At 41.0% G+C, this 16,296-nt stretch overlaps 1 protein-coding gene across 1 annotated transcript; it reads left to right on the top strand.

Annotated features, from left to right (window-relative positions):
- The first annotated feature begins 4,727 nt into the window (after positions 1-4,727).
- Positions 4,728-15,742, top strand: LOC147612763 (leucine-rich repeat receptor protein kinase HPCA1-like). The gene is made up of 19 exons (XM_086783329.1): positions 4,728-5,312; positions 6,693-6,816; positions 6,975-7,046; positions 7,205-7,279; positions 7,398-7,469; positions 7,569-7,736; positions 7,860-7,934; positions 8,018-8,089; positions 8,186-8,257; positions 8,377-8,445; positions 8,569-8,643; positions 8,749-8,823; positions 8,922-9,053; positions 12,656-13,131; positions 13,248-13,397; positions 13,634-13,776; positions 13,873-14,092; positions 14,329-14,567; positions 14,727-15,742. Exons 1-19 carry the CDS (start codon positions 5,141-5,143, stop codon positions 15,210-15,212), a joined length of 2,967 nt encoding a protein of 988 aa, XP_086639455.1. The 5' UTR covers positions 4,728-5,140; the 3' UTR covers positions 15,213-15,742.
- The last annotated feature ends 554 nt before the right edge of the window (positions 15,743-16,296 follow it).

Below are 16,296 nucleotides of genomic sequence, written 5' to 3'. Positions count from 1 at the left end.
AGCATATAGTAGTCCTCATGCGTGTTTGACTATGTAACCTTTGTTTTATTTCAATAGCAGTGTTAGAGAAAAATAAAATTTTCAGCCCTTAAAATCAAAGGCAATGTTTGGGCTTAATCGGGATTTAGACTTGAAAATCACTAGAAATCATACAAAGGCGAGGATATATAACTAAAATATATAAATTTCACCCCTTAAAATCAAAGGCAATGCCGAATTCCAACAAGGATTTTTGAATTTGAGCTGAGAAAATTACACTACAAACGAGGTTGTGTGAGAGAAGTGTTCAATTAGCATAACATGTTCAATTAGCATAACATTTTCTTTTTGACGATTCAAGTCAACTTCATACAAATGAGAAGACATTATCAAAAATTAAAACTCCGGACTATGTCATTATAATTCAACACATTTTTTCTTTCACGATCCACGCCAACGTGATACAAAGTGAGAAGGCATTATGGAAGATTAAAATCAAAGGAAAAAGCTAACGTGGAGGCTAGATTAAATATATTGAAAAGCAAAGTCATGCACGGTGGCGTGATGTGTGAACTCCGTGAAGATGACGGCTGCACTACGCCACAGGTGTCAAAGGATGGTGCGGCAGTGGCAGCACGTATGTCTAAGGCTATAGGCAGAACATACGTCTCTGTCTAAGGCTATAGGTAGAGCAAGCACTAATCCACGTGTCAAAGGCAGTGGCAGCATGTATGTCTAAGGCTAGGCAGACCGTGGCTCATCTGCCATAGCTTAGAATTAGGTGGGTCCATAGTTGCTTTTTGATGGGCGTCACGCCCCTTTTTTTAGCACTTTGCCTCCAACATATTTGTAAATTTTTAAAATGTCCGTAAAAAATTATACTAAAATATAAAAAAAACTTGCTATATTTTAGCAAACCCGTCAATTTTGAAGGACAAGGGTGCCCGTTAAAAATCAAGCGTGGATCGTGGGTCCTTGAGATGCAGGGATGTATATATTTTTTGGGAGGATGTTCTTTGGTCGCCAAAAAATATCACGGGCTTTCAACATGCACATTTCCTTCTTCTCGTGCTCCATTTCCTTACCTTAAAACTTAGGTTTTTTTTCTCTACGTTTCGGGTGGGGGGGTTTCTTGCCAAATCTCTCTACCGAAGTTCATTAGGAATTTTTTGGACCCAAAGAGGGCCTCTTGGATTAACTTTTGATTAGGAATGGACCAATAGGAGGAGGGTTGGGTGCACATTTTTAACTTCTTTGACCCTAGGGGGCCTAGGCTTTGGTTTGCTAATGGGGCCTAATTACTACTCTTGTCCCCCTACCTCCTGGGCCCAAACTTAGAGGTCCCCGCACCTAGAATCGCGCAGATTAAAAACCCTAAAAATTTTAAATTTTTTTTTTCTCGAAAAGTGTGTTTTCCCTCTCAAACTTCCCCCCAACATACTCTAGGTTTGGAAAGCTCATTTTGAACCTCTTTCTTCCTCTTCTAAGCTCTCCATTGCTGTAGAAACTCCATACCTCTCAAACTCTCCCTCTTTTTGTCAAACTCCCTCAGTCTCAAGCTCCCTCTCCCTCTTTCTTCCTTTTCTAAGCTCTCCATTGTTGCTGCAAAAACTCCATTCCTCTCAAGCTCCATTGTTGCTGCAAAAACTCCATCCCTCTCAAGCTCTCCCTCCTTCTCAAAGTCCCTCCCTCTCAATCTCCCAACCCTTAATCAAGCCAAGGATGTTGCATAAAAAAGGAGTTTAAGATGGTTAAGCTTATGGTTCAACACTTAGGGTTTGTACTTAACCACTAATTTTGATGGAGATTAGCTTTATTAGTGTCAGAGAACACTTTGTTTGGTGATTAAGATCACCAGTAGTGTTTAAAAACACGATTAGTGAGCACATTTCTAGCATCTACTAATGACACTTGCATTGGTGATTAGATTCACCACAATAGTGTTTAAGAACACTCTTAGTGTTTAGAAACACTTTGGAATGATTCCCCTCTACTGGATTAGTAGCCTTATTAGTGTTAATCAACACTATTAGTGCTCATAAGCACACTTTGAAAAGCTTTGTGCTCTTGAAGATGATGTTGATGAAGCTTGATGAGAATGAGGCTCATGAATACCTCATGGTGTATGCCCAACAAGGTAAGCCTCGGAGGTTTCTTGCAATGCTTCAAGGGCAATTATCTGCACACGGAACTCACGGTTCTATATCGTTTGAGAATCTCCTTTTCACTTTGCGAGCGAAAGGGGCTCTTCTTAGCAACTCAGTGTTCCTCTGATAAAACTTGATTTCTTGATTTATTGTGATGCTTGCAATTGAGATTGGAGAATATGGGCTTGCCAAGCTCCACTTGTAGTCAATCTTCTGCAGTATCCTAACAAGCCAAGCTCTCCTTCACCACAAATTACATAAAAGATGACCCCTTAATGGAGGGTCAATTGGATAGTGATGCCCATCAACCCAAAGATCTACATTTGTCTCCTTAGCTATCCTACGAGCTTGGACATATTGTGCATCAGTAGGATGGGTTTTTTTAGAGCTACCATACTCTTCAGGAATACGAATGTGTAAATCAACGCTACACACACAGCTTGCAAAGGCTCCATAGCTAAGCAAAGGAAGAAGCTAAAGCAGAGAGATCCTCAGAGGGGGAGAGAGAGAGAGAGAGAGAGAGAGAGAGAGAGACTGTTAAAACTTTGCTGTTGGAAGTTTAACACAAATCCGTTTTTCTAAGTAGAAAATGATATTTTTGATATACAAATATACTAACATCAATAAATTACATTTATGAGAAAATTTAAGAAATAATAATTTTTGGGGTCCGCACGATTTCGGGATCTCATGGATGTAGTGGTTCCTGAGACAATTAGTTATGTTTATGGGGTTGTGGGGATCTGACAATTAGTTATGGATGTACTGGCTCCTGACAGGCTTCTGACGTGACCCTTGAATTACAAGCTTTTTGGAGGGAAAATTTTATTTTCATCATACATATTGGTTGGGTGGTGTTTTGGAGGACAGTGTGGCTAGGGCTAAGAGGAGCCAAGGGCGGTGGCTTACAGCTTGGGGTTTTGTCAAGGTGGGGTTGTGGGGGACGGCGGGGCTTGGGCTAGCTAGCTCTATGGCAAGCTCGAGGACACAAGGAAGATATGAGGTTGATGAACGAGGGAAGAGACGAGAGGAGCCTTTTTAACCTTATTCCTTAACATAATATTAATCAATGCCCGCGCATAGCGGGCATTAATTAATATGAGACTCATAAAAGTGTCAATATATGACACTCATAAAGGTTGAACATATTCTTAGCTTACACTAGAAATAAACTCATGCTTTGTGACTTAAGAGATGAGTTTCCCCTCCTACCCCCTCCTACCCCCTCCACCATCGTCTGCTTCTTAGACCTTTATCGTACACAGTTGGGCTTTTCTTTTTTTCATTGGTTATAACCCAAATATGTCCCCTTCCATCTACCTACTTTTGGAATTCCCTACTTGCTAGCCTTTCCTTTTCAACAATTATGGTATAGACGAAGGGGTGTGGGTGGGTGGGTGTGTGTATGCAGAGAGAGAGAGAGAGAGAGAGAGAGAGAGAGAGAGAGAGAGAGATGGCATCCTTATCAATGTCAATAGAAAGGGAAAAGTGGCATGGAGTGTCTTTATCCTTAATGCTTTTGGCTATCTTATAAATATCTTTTTTCTCCACATTTGGTTGACCTATCCCATTTGTTGATCTTTGTTCTCCCCCCTCCCCTAGGGTTGGAGGTTTTGTGGTTTTGGTGGGCATGTTGATTTTTTTAAATTTTCATTTTTAAAATCTAGATAGTTTTAGATAATACAATCATACTTCATCTTTAAAAAAATCTGGATAGTTCTTTTTTTCTAAGGGAACTCTTACATGCGTGCACACCTATAAAAAAGAAAATTAGATTAACTCTCTCTCTCTCTCTCTCTCTCTCTCTCTCTCTCTCTCTCTCACACACACACACACACACAGACTTTTTAGTGACTCTTTCTCTCTCTCTCTCCCATCGGATAGATCATATTTGGTCTCTTGGGATTGTTCCTATGACGTTAAAAGAGCTTCTTCTTCTTCTTCTTTTCTCTCTCTCTCACGCACATACTCTCCTTCAAAAGGTAGTAATCTTCGTGATTGATTCCCATTCTCATAGTGTATGAGGCCTAAAATAGAGACCCCCTAAATGAGTTTTTTTTATAACACAATTAAATTGTTTCCTAGACAAAGCAAAGGTTCGAGAACATTACGGTTTGAATAAATATATCCTTCCAAATATAGTAACATATATAGTTGAATATATATATATATATATATAGTTGCTACAGATCAGGCCATCTGTCTGTGTTTTGTATCTGTCACATTCAAAACTCAGCAAGGTTGGAATTCCTCAAGCTCTCTCTCTTTTGTTGCTATGATTGGAGGGCGCTCATGATTAGTCCTTACATGACAGTTTTGATTGAGATTAGGGCTTTACAATTGCTGGACCTAGTGCTCTCTTCTCTCTCTCTCTCTCTCTCTCTCTCTCGTGTTAATACCTCTCTCTCTCTCTCTCTCTCTCTCTCTCTCTCTCTCTGAGAGTCGTTGCATTCCGCTCTCTCCGTGACCGGAGTGCAACTTGTGTGTGTGTGTGTGTGTCACATTTCGCTCTCTCCGTGGCCTGAGTGCAACGTGTGTGTGTGTGTGAGTGATTGATCTATCTGGGTTTTTCTGTTTTAGAGCAAAGTGCAAAGGGTCAAGAAGGGTGGAGCTGGTGGGTAGACAGACCTCAATAAATAAACCTTAGTCTCAAGCCTGTCAATTCCATAATAGCCATGGTGATCGCAACGGGTGGTGGGTCGAAGGTATAGTCACAAGCCTGTTACTATTCTCATGAAACTCTCCATGCACATACAAGACACACTTAAATAGTCTACACATTTGAATATAATGCCCAAGATGAGCCAAAACCCCATGGCGATTGTGACATGAGGAAAGAGGAGAGAGTGATTTCATGGAAGACTGCTGCCGGATTGAATTGAATTGAATTCCAGAAAGAATACGTCTTTGAGAAAGAATATGGCTGCAGAATCAAATTGCAGGCTGCAGACTACAACACAATCTCAATCTCAATCTCTCTCTCTCTCTCTCTCTCTCTCTCTCTAACTTCCATCATGGCTGAATCGAATTGCAGAAAGAGTATGCCTTTGAGCTTGAGAAAACAGCAGGCTCCATCTCTAGGGCATGGTATTGGCTGCTTGAAAGCGTCTGTGCTGCAGTTCATCATCGCCTTCTCTCTCATCGCCATCGCCAGTATTGCAAAGGCTGTTACTCATCAGCAAGATGGTACTCTCCTTTCCATTCTTGTTAATTCATTAGCTTGCCACAGAGGTTTCAGTTGCTATAATAATGCTCTAAATCTCAACATTATAGTATGCATGCTTTGTAGTGATTAACTAGCAGTACATAGGATGGACCCAATTAAGCTACCCTAGTTTTTTTGGGCACTATGATATTAAATTAGTGAGACAAACACCAAACAATTGAGCTTTAATCTTCACATCATTCTTTGCTCTGTTAGTAGAAAATTACCTCTGTTAACAAGGTAATTAGCACTAATTCAATTTTAAAAGCGATAGTAGCATTAAGATGGTCCCAATTAAGCTAACCTTTTTTTTGGGTGGTATTTTTAATTGGATATCCACCTTAATTACTTACGTACCCAATTTATTTAGTTTATATAAACAAAAAAACCAGAAGATTATATTAGTAGTTACCGATATTTATTTAGGACCATATTAGGCCTCGTAAATTAGATACTCAATTTATTTAGGTGTGATGCCCAAGCTAGCTAACAACAGTATCCGATATTCCCAATTAATCAACACTAATTATCCTACTTCTAGTGACAGTAGTTAGTCACTGGCAGGGCCATGCATTTCTCCACAAAATTTCGATGTGATACTGGCACCACTAACGAGCGAACATCTATACATATCTGGGTGTATGTATGTGTCCACACACATGTATCTGCACATCAAAACCATTTGTTATATGCATGTATGCACCGTATGCTCGTATAACTGTACAGATATATGTGAGTACACATACTCCACACACATATATCTGCACATCAAAACCATTTGTTATATGCATGATGTACCATATGCTCGTATAACCGTACAGATATATGTGAGTACACATACATTTACACACCCATACACGCATATATCTGCACATCTATACATACATGTGGGTGTATGCATGTGTACATATATCTATCTGCAGATCTGCATATGTACAGCCACATGCATAGTTGCAAGCATTCTTTGCATTCGTGCATTCGCATTCGAGAATGCCGAGTTTGCAAAAGAATGCATTGAGGGTGGATGCATTCGCATTCGTGGCAGGTTAAAAAAATATTTTTTTTGGGCATAAATAGAATGTTCAAAGTCAATGCTTGAAAACACAATGAAAAACTTGAAAGCTTGAAACTTGAAATTGCAGGTCAAGTTTGCAAAGGGATGCAAACTGCAAACGTTTGCAAACGTTTGCAAACGTTTGCAACACCATGCATTCGCGAATGTTTGCAACTATGGCCACATGTATGTCTAGATGTGCAGATACATGTGTGTGCACATCTGTAGATTTACATATGGGCAGTAGGTGCATCCCTAATATTTTTTAAATTATGGTTGCAAATTAATTCTATTTGCTTTGATGCAGTGGATGCCCTTATTGCCCTGCACACGGCTTGGTTGGGAAAGCCTTCAGCCTGGGATACCAGCACAGACCCCTGTGATGACCATTGGGTCGGTATCCGGTGCAACCAAACACGTGTCAGCCAACTGTAATCCCTTCAAACTTCCACAAAATTTATCTTTCATGTCATGTATTGAGCAGGATATGTTTTTCCTAATTAAAAGAAAAAGATATGCTTTGAAAAAAAAATTCAGCTGAAAACTAATGCTGAAGTTATCATCATATACTCTTTTTGCTTCACTTTAGGCTCCTCGTCAATCAGGATTTGGCTGGAACCCTTTCTCCCGCAGTTGGAAACTTGACATACCTGACACATTTGTGGGTTTTCAAACCATCCAAATTGCAAACCTTTATAAGCCAGATCAGTAACTTACATAAGTATAATATACAGGCTTTTTAATGGGTTTGAAAGCCTTCTCTTGCCGTCACCTTACTGAAATTTATTAAATCCATATTTGAATTTTGGTTTAATACAGGGATCTCTCATCCAATCAAAAGCTGGGAGGCACTCTCCCTGCAGAAATAGGCAATTTGACACGAATTGTGAGATTGTAAGAATCAACATTTCGAGTTCTCTCTTCAATATAGGTCTGAGTAAGACTAGGTCAAAGTGATTGTTAAAGCATACATGTTGTCCGGTTATGTTAAACATACAGACATGTTGTCCAGTTATGTGCAGTTTTGTAACTTCTCAGGCCCAATCCCATCCGAAATCGGGAGCATGACCCCCTTGCTGTTTCTGTAAGTACACTTTACAATGCATGCATCTCTTATCTGATGACACTATTTCTACTTTCTCAGATCAAGCGTCTTCTTCTGATAATTGGCCTTGTTTTTCAGTGGCTTGGCTCATAACGCGTTCACAGGACCGCTACCCGAAACAATCGGCCTCCTCAAACAGATGTTTCGGATTGATGTATCAAGCAACCATCTTAGTGGGTCTCTGCCCACATCAACCACAAGCAGCATCAGAAGTGGGTTGGATAATCTCACATCAGCACTGCACTTGTAAGTCCTCCATATTTCTAAAAAATAAACCATCATGGGGTTCTTGAAGTAATGCCAATCTGAATGCAAAACTCACCAGAATTAGTCTTATCATGGGGTTCCTGCTTGTGGAATTGATGGTAGCCGTTTGCAAAGTAATGAGTTTTCGGGGAGCATTCCTTCCTCTATTTTCAACACAAAGATGCAGTTGGTGCACTTGTAAGTGAAGTGTTAATTGCTCAGTCATTATGCACCCTTGAAGGTTTTGCAAGACACTTACGCCATGGATTGTGCTTAATCAGACTGTTAAGCAATAATAAGTTTAACGGAAGCATTCCGCCAAACATAGGGAATCTCCTCCATCTGCAGATCCTGTGAGTACATGTCAATGTCTCGAAATCATGAATGTAATCACAATAGGCTATGATGCCAAGCTTGTACACATGTTGATTTACTTTTCCTCTTGGCAGGTGCTTGGATTCCAACTTTCTGACTGGTACAGTCCCATCTAGTATCAACACTATCGCAAATCTCACCACAGTGTAAGTTGTGCTTGTAATTGAGATAGAAAAACCAGAAAAGAGCATGCTTGTGCCTGTCATATTTATCTTAGATGTGTTTACGACGAGTTGCTAAACTGCGATTCTACCTGTTGACACAGGCAGTTAAACAACAACCTCTTGAGCGGCCAGCTACCAGACCTCTCCAACAAGACAAAGCTGCAAATGCTGTAAGATCATTATCTATGAAAGGCAGGGAATCAAAATGCCCTTTATCATGTACCAATGCTTTATCCCCATATAAGGAGGTAGTGTGTTGTTGCACTCATGTTTTTGTATCTTGCCCATTGCAGGAAGGTTGGCAACAACCCATTTGACGCTTCTGAGATTCCAAGCTGGATAACTAACTTGACAAACCTCTACCTACTGTTAAGTAGCTTTCATTGCTTTTGGATAGAGCACACCACCCTATGTAGGAAGGGCAAAAAGTGTGCTCGGTGGGGCCTTATTTTGGTTTTCATTTTGGTTTGCAGATCCATGGACTCTGCAAACTTGATTGGCAGCATACCTGCCGAGATTTTCAGATTCGGTCCATATCTGTCCAATGTGTAAGCCTTGCTACATCATGCAATTGTTTGTGATTGAGATCAACGATGGCAACAATCCTGGATGAAGAAGCTGACAGCACTCTCTGACTGCTTTATAGGACACTCGGATCAAACAAATTGAATGGCACGTTAGATCTCACATCAGCAAACTCCCTATCACTGCAGCTTGTGAATCTCACAAACAATGATATCACCAATCTTGACAGAGGCAATTACACAGAAGAGTTACTGTGAGTGTTCTTGTTCTTCGGAATCATTTGCAGACCTAGTTTAGTATATCGCATAACTAAAACAAGAAACTATTTGCAGAAACATTTGCCTCATGCCTGCTTTAGTTTTTGATTTGATTTCCCTAGTGCGGACCTGGGGTTTTATATCCATTTGAACACGTTGGGTGGTGCCTGGACATACGAATGGAAATGATTAACATCATTGCTTATGCTCAGCGATCTAGTTGTGATTGAGACTTGGTTTGCTCAATTGGCTTAAGGGAGATATCACAAGAAGGTTTTGGGTGTGCAAACCAGATGGAATGTGGGGAAATTTTGGAATTTCCCAGGTTAATGTGGGAAAAGATGGACTAAATTCCCACGTGAACATGGGGAATTTTGAAAATTTTTATGTGGTTTGCCATCATCGAAGATTAGGCTAACCATGCAACCGAAGATTAGGCTAACCATGCAACCGCTTGGATCGAAGGGAAATCCAAACCATGCAAACTCAAAACAATGGCTCCATGATGCATCCTTTCCGAGGGTATACCTGTATACCATAATGCTTGTATACCATAATTCTTACCACATACTCCGTGCTAACCACACGCCTTGGAGTAGAGGTGGACTTTATCCATAAAAGCATCATATCCATGGGATAACCAAAGATTTCTTCTCTATAAACTCGGACAGATTCGTCCATAGAAATTGCTTGTGAAGCCCAATATCTATATAAATCTCGTCCAAGAAAGAAATCTCCATAGATATATTTTATCCCAATAAAGGGAGCCATGAAAAGAATTCATCCCATTAAAGGGAGCCATAAACAATGTTTCCTTGAAACCATCTCAAGGCAAACAACATCTTTCTCCTTGCATAGCTATACAAGGGTTAGTGAACATCAAAAACACTTCATAGAAAAAGCACTAACTTTGCAAACTCAAAGTATACTTAGCTTTTCTTTGCGAGGTTGGTCATGAAGCCAAAAGAAATATCTCATCAGGTGCATATCCTTAAGATATCCTGAGATATATCTCCATATAGCTTGCATGTAAGCTTGATAATATAATCCACAATATCCATATGGAAAGAGTGCTAAACGTGTGCACACTGAAGCCAACTCCATACTTCCAAGATAAATTTTATGAATTCATAAATCCTTAGACCAAGCTGTCTATTGCTCATGCTCTTGCTTCATAGGCTCTGAAGTGGTTGGCCATGCTTAATAGCAATGATGGTAAGTGTGGTCCCCGCTTGAGATCTTTTCTCTTCCTTATTGATAGAAAGAAGCCTGTGCTTCCAAGAAAGCCTATGCTCTGATACCAATGTAACTCGCGGGCGGGTGCCCGGGGGACTAGGGCCTTTACCACACTTGTTGATACCATCAATGCATATTAAAACATTTAAACATGGCCACAACCTTAACACATATCCATCATCACTTTGCATAAAACATAAAGCTGGACAAAACATCCACAAATGCTGAAAATGGAGCTTGCACGAGTGACACCTCATAGAGGCCGGAATGGGCCGATCCCCCCCCTTGGAGTAGTTTATTACCCAAGGAGAATAATATCATGTACAAGCTTTGAGGGTCTTGCTCTCCCCACGGGAGATGCCGGATTATCCCTATACAAATGCCATAACACAGCCCAACACAAGGCTACCAAGCCGGAACATAGGCTGTAGAAATGCCGAGCCAACAATATAATCCATATACCTCCATGTGGGTACTGAATCTTCCCCAAAAACCACGGGTCTTCATGCAATAGAGCTGGTATAGCAAGTACAACTCTCCATTCAGCCGATACAGCAGGTATAATGGCTAGTACAACAAGTACAGTGGTTGGTACAGTAGGTACAGTGATTGGTACAGCCGGTACGGGGGCTGGTACAGTAGGTACAGCAAGTACAAATGCTGGTATAGCAGGTACAATGACTAGAAATCATAATAAATGATTAAATACCCTTGCCTTCAGTATTTTTTCGCAATGGAAGCCTCCAAAACAGTCCCCAACAGTCGGTATTCTTCATGGGCAGCCTTCAAGAGAGAGAGAAAGAGAGTAGCCATCATTAGGGCAGCCTGTAATAACGGTGGTAGAGGCTAGTGTGCAGCAAGAGAGCCTCCATTAATGAAGAGAGAGGGCTCCAATTTATAGATTTGGGCCTCCCATGAGCTAAAATGGTAAGAGAAGGCTACGATGACAAGTGGAGAGCCACACAATAGCTGAAGTGACAAGTGTGAGGCCACTTGTCTCACTTTGATCCACTTTCTAACAAATGTCAGGCCACTTGTCTCACTTTGGTCCACCTTCTTGCCACATGTCCCAATCTAAGAGATGGGTCCTTCCATAAACTTTATCTCTAAAAATATCCCAACGGGTAGACATTCTGTCATAGGCACTTTGCCAACTCTTGGTATCTGCTCAATTCCAGATGTAATGACGTGAACAGAATTTCCATCGGAGTCGGGCCAAAAATAGCAACTCTCCTAAATTTTAGGAGTGTGGTCCTTTGTATTCTAGGATAATCTCCCATTCCCAAAGCTTGTACTTTCCAAATATTTAGACATCTTGGAGTCCACCAGACCCCTTTCATACTGGGAAATGTCCAGGCTGGTGACACTAGTTGTGTGTCGATTTTTGGCTTTTGTATATAGCCTTTTGTATATGTTGTTTGTGCACGACCACTCTTCAATCTCGAGGATGGAATCATTGTAGGACGGGATGGTTTGTAATGAAGGAATTTTAGAATGCACATGCGCATGGGGCATGGGCCTAGGCCCATGGGACTTAGGGATATTTACACATGTGCGCACATGGACCTTGGGACTATAAAAGATATATGTCTTTTTGTATTTGGTACTTTTGGATCTATTATACACTTAACCTTTTTTGAAGCTATTAGCTTCTAGTACAAGCTTTCATGGCTTTCTTCATGAACCTATGGCTTTCTTCATGAACGTATGGCTACTCTAGGCATTGCTTACTATTCTTCAAAACAAAGCCTTATTGATGTTTATAATAACCTTAATCATGCATATTAACAACCTTTTGGCCCCAGGTTTTTGAGAGTATAGGTTTATTTCTTGTTTTTACATGTCATGGGTGCCCCAAATGTTGAAAACCAGCCCAATATGTGCGGAACTCTACTCACGGGGTGCCCAAACCATAAAATGTCTAGCTTTTATTAAAATGAGTGTGAATCCCTTAAAAAATATGATGTGCCCAACTTATAACTTGTCCCACCAATTATAAATGAATGTGGACAGCTCAATAAATGCTTGTTTCCATGCCAAATCCTTCTTCACCCTTCGGGACTTGACCATGTGTGCTTTACAAAATCCCGCATAACCATTCTCTTTGACCATAGAGAGTCAATTCCTTCAAGATAGCTGGGTGTTTTATAGCTAATATAGGTTCTCAAAAGTACTGGCCTTTTGAGGAGCAACAGGCGGTTTAGCTGGACCTTGGCAGTTGGCTAATTAGCTTGTTCTTGAAAGTACTTTGAGGCCTTCAATGTGTGTTAATAGTTAAATATCATCTGTTAACTTCAGCTCAGTTTGGATGGATTGCCAGTTATTTAGTGTACTGATACTTTCTCTAATTTTAACTCAACAGACTGGATGGAAACCCTTATTGTGACAGAAATCCAACTGAATGTCAATCTAGCACACCCCCTGCTGCATCCCAAAGTACTGCAATTGCATCCGGATGCACAAATGTGTGTCCTTCTGACTATACAGTCAACCCTAAAGATCCTGGCAGCTGCCAATGTGTTCAGCCTGTTGTGGCCACTTTTACCTTTTATGCAACAAAAACTATCCTCTCACAACACAATGTCAGCGAATTGGAGCAGCAATATTTGACCTGGTTGAGCAACAGCAGCTATCTTGAAGGTCTCACATGGCAGGACACCCAGGCAGTGGTGGATATTATCTCCAGTACTGAACTGAAAATATCAGTTTTCCCACCTAATGGCACAACTCAATGGTCTCAACATGAAACAGCTCTGATATCATATGTTGTCCAAAGTGAGGAGGCTGGGATCCTTTGGGTTGGTTGTGGGGTAAGTGCGTTCATAGGAACATCGGCAGGTAAGTTATCACATAGCATACTCACTCTTCATTTCTTTAACCTGGTGTTTTCAAGCTTTGACATGTATTTCATGTGTGAGCGGATCTAATTTTTGTTAGGATTGTTTGTGATGCAGTTGTTGTAGTGCACAAACTGAGCACAGGTGCCAAAATTGGCATTGGAGTCGGAGTGGCTGTTCTTGGAATTGCAATCTTGGTGCTTGGGCTTTATGCCATGAAGCTAAAAAGGAGAGCTGTGAAAGCAGAGAAACTGAACAAGCCCTTTGGTGAGTAGGACTGGAATCTTTTGTAGCTTCATGAGTACTAGATGGGAATAATAATTTATTTAAAATCAGGACCTTTTTTCCACCTATCATCCAGTGATCAAGGGTAGATCTTGCACAGTAGGGATCCAATTCATGGTCACATTATAATTCATGTCATTATAATGCTTCAATGATAAAGAAGATGAATGTAGATGCTGGGATGCGACTGTCTAAACTTTTAGTGGAACTTTTTCCAGCTGCTTGGATTGCAGCTGGTCAAGAAGAGACTGCAGATATCCCCCAATTGAAAGGTGCCCGATGGTTCTCCTTAGAAGAAATACGGAAGTGTACAAACAACTTTAGTCGCAGCAATGAGATTGGTCGAGGAGGATATGGGAAGGTATGGTTTTGTAGCTTCACCCATAATCTTAGTACTGTTGAGTCATATTTACTTGCAATGTGCTCACTTTAGTACTCTTTTCGTTCGGTTTAACAGGTGTACAAAGGGTTTCTCTTATCAGGAGACCATGTGGCCATTAAGAGAGCAGATGCCAACTCTCTGCAAGGTGCTCCTGAGTTCAAGAATGAGATAGAGCTTCTTTCTAGAGTACATCACAGGAACCTGGTTGGTTTGATTGGATTTTGCTTTGAAGAAGGGGAGCAAATGCTCGTGTACGAGTATATGCCGAATGGGACATTAAGAGAGAGCTTATCAGGTACTGTTGGCAACAATTGGTCTAGTTAGTCTGCAGCCATGTAGCCCGGTTGGTAAGGGGTTTGAATTTCAAAGCATGTGCCCCCCCGAGTTTAAACCGGGCTGCTGGATGCGATGTTACTTATCATGAAATCAATACATCACATTAAAAAAAAGGCATTCAGGAGTGATTGGCATTTGGTTTAATTACTGATTTGAGTGGGAAAAAATAAGTAAAGTTGTTTTTTGTTTCCACAGGTCGAACCGGGCTCCTGATGGATTGGAAACGAAGAATTGGGCTTGCCCTAGATTCTGCAAGGGGCATTGCTTATCTGCATACTGAAGCTAATCCACCTATTATCCATAGAGATATCAAGTCGAATAACATACTTCTAGATGAGGAGCTGGTGGCCAAGGTTGCAGATTTTGGGCTCTCCAAACTTGCCCCCAATGGGGATGGAGCTGCTCCTATTTCCATACACGTGACAGGAACAATGGTAAGGACCCCATCGTTGCCGATCTGCTTGTCTTGGTGTACCTTGCAATACAAAAGGTGGCCAAAGGTGGCCAAATGCTTCACGTTTCTTGTTGATATTACCTAGTGTACTGCATACCCATGACATACACATTCTCTGATGGTCTTCATTAATTTGCAGGGATACACGGACCCAGACTACTTCATGACACACCTGCTCACCGACAAGAGTGACGTATATAGTTTTGGTGTAGTGTTGCTTGAGCTGGTCACTGGCAGGCTACCCTTTCAGGGAGGCAAGTACATAGTACGTGAGGTGACAACAACTGTTGCAAAGGGTGGCATGGATCTAGCAGTGCAGAACTTGGTGGATCCTGGTCTCACAGATTATCCACTGAAGGCTGTGAAAAGACTAGTGGAGGTAGCACTGAACTGTGTGCAGGAAGATCCAGCTGAGCGGCTCAGCATGGTCGAGGTAGTCAAGGAGCTCGAGGCTCTCGTACAAGAAGACCCCACTGTGGTCAGCATGAACATAGAAATGGTTGAGGAGCGGTCCGAGTTGTATGGATGGCGATTACCAGTAATGCAACAAAGCTATGGGAGTTCATCATCATTTGAATTCAGTGGGAGCTATGGTGGGATGTCTAGACCCGTGCAGCCCAAGTGATCATATATAGAGTTAATATTGAAGGGCAGCTCAATGCATGTGCAAAGCCATGGTTTGATCTACAAAGCAGAAAAAACAAACCTACAGTGCATCCTTTTGATCGAAGAAACGAGTGTACAATAGTTTTAACAGTGAGAGGCAATTTAGACAGGATGTTGTACAACTTAGCTGTCAACCTAGGACTAATTATATACTGTACGTGGTGTTTTAGGACCTAAAGTAGGGGTATTTATCGATATACTTTAGGCTTGTTCACCTAGTAAACCCAATGTCATCAACCTATAGCATACATGTAAATAGGCCCATGGGTAAAACACTATAAATAGGGCCTTGGGCACATGGATAGAACCTTTTATCATTTTACTAATCTTGGACATTCCATTGTACCTTTGGCTCCTACTATGGAGATGGCCATCTATGGTCAAGGCTCAGGGCTAGCTTCCAAGCTATCCTCTTGGATGGTGAGAGGTTAACACACTTAGGCCATTGTGTATTTTTCTCTTTGCTACATACACATATGGATTCTCTCTCTTGTTCATCTTTGGCTATGATGCTTGGAAATGCTAATTTCATGTGTAATGGATGCTAGAATTCATCTTTCATGCGTTTGATTTCATCTTTAACTCTAGATCCATTCCACCCAATCGGATCACCTTTTTAATCTAGTAGCCCCATTAGTGTCACTTCACCTCCCTTGGGCCCCACTAGATCTGTACGGCCAAAAAGTAACCCTAAAAAAGTATTCAAGCCACAATGAGCATCTATGCCCAAGCGCTTTAAGGGTGCACACTTGCTCTAAAACCAACCCAAGCTGCACACTTGCTCAATAACCAAAACCTAGCTGTTACCAGTGTCACCAGCTTACACATTTCCTAGTAGTTTTAGTGGACTCCAAGATGTTTAAATATTTGGAAAGTATAAGCTTTGGGAATGGGAGATTATCCCAGAATACAAAGAAGCAGACTTCTAAAATTTAGGAAAGTTATTATTTTTGGCCCCACTCCATTTTGTTTCAAATTTTTTTGATTACAGATTAAAGGAAATTTTAAAAGGATAGACTTAGGGAATTTCCTCAATCTCTCCC

This window comes from Cibotium barometz, chromosome 45 (assembly GCF_041138505.1).
Source record: "Cibotium barometz isolate CiBa-2024 chromosome 45, ASM4113850v1, whole genome shotgun sequence".
Lineage (NCBI taxonomy): Eukaryota > Viridiplantae > Streptophyta > Polypodiopsida > Cyatheales > Cibotiaceae > Cibotium > Cibotium barometz.
Note: the sequence above shows the minus strand (reverse complement) of the source record. Positions and strands in the feature narration are given on the sequence as shown.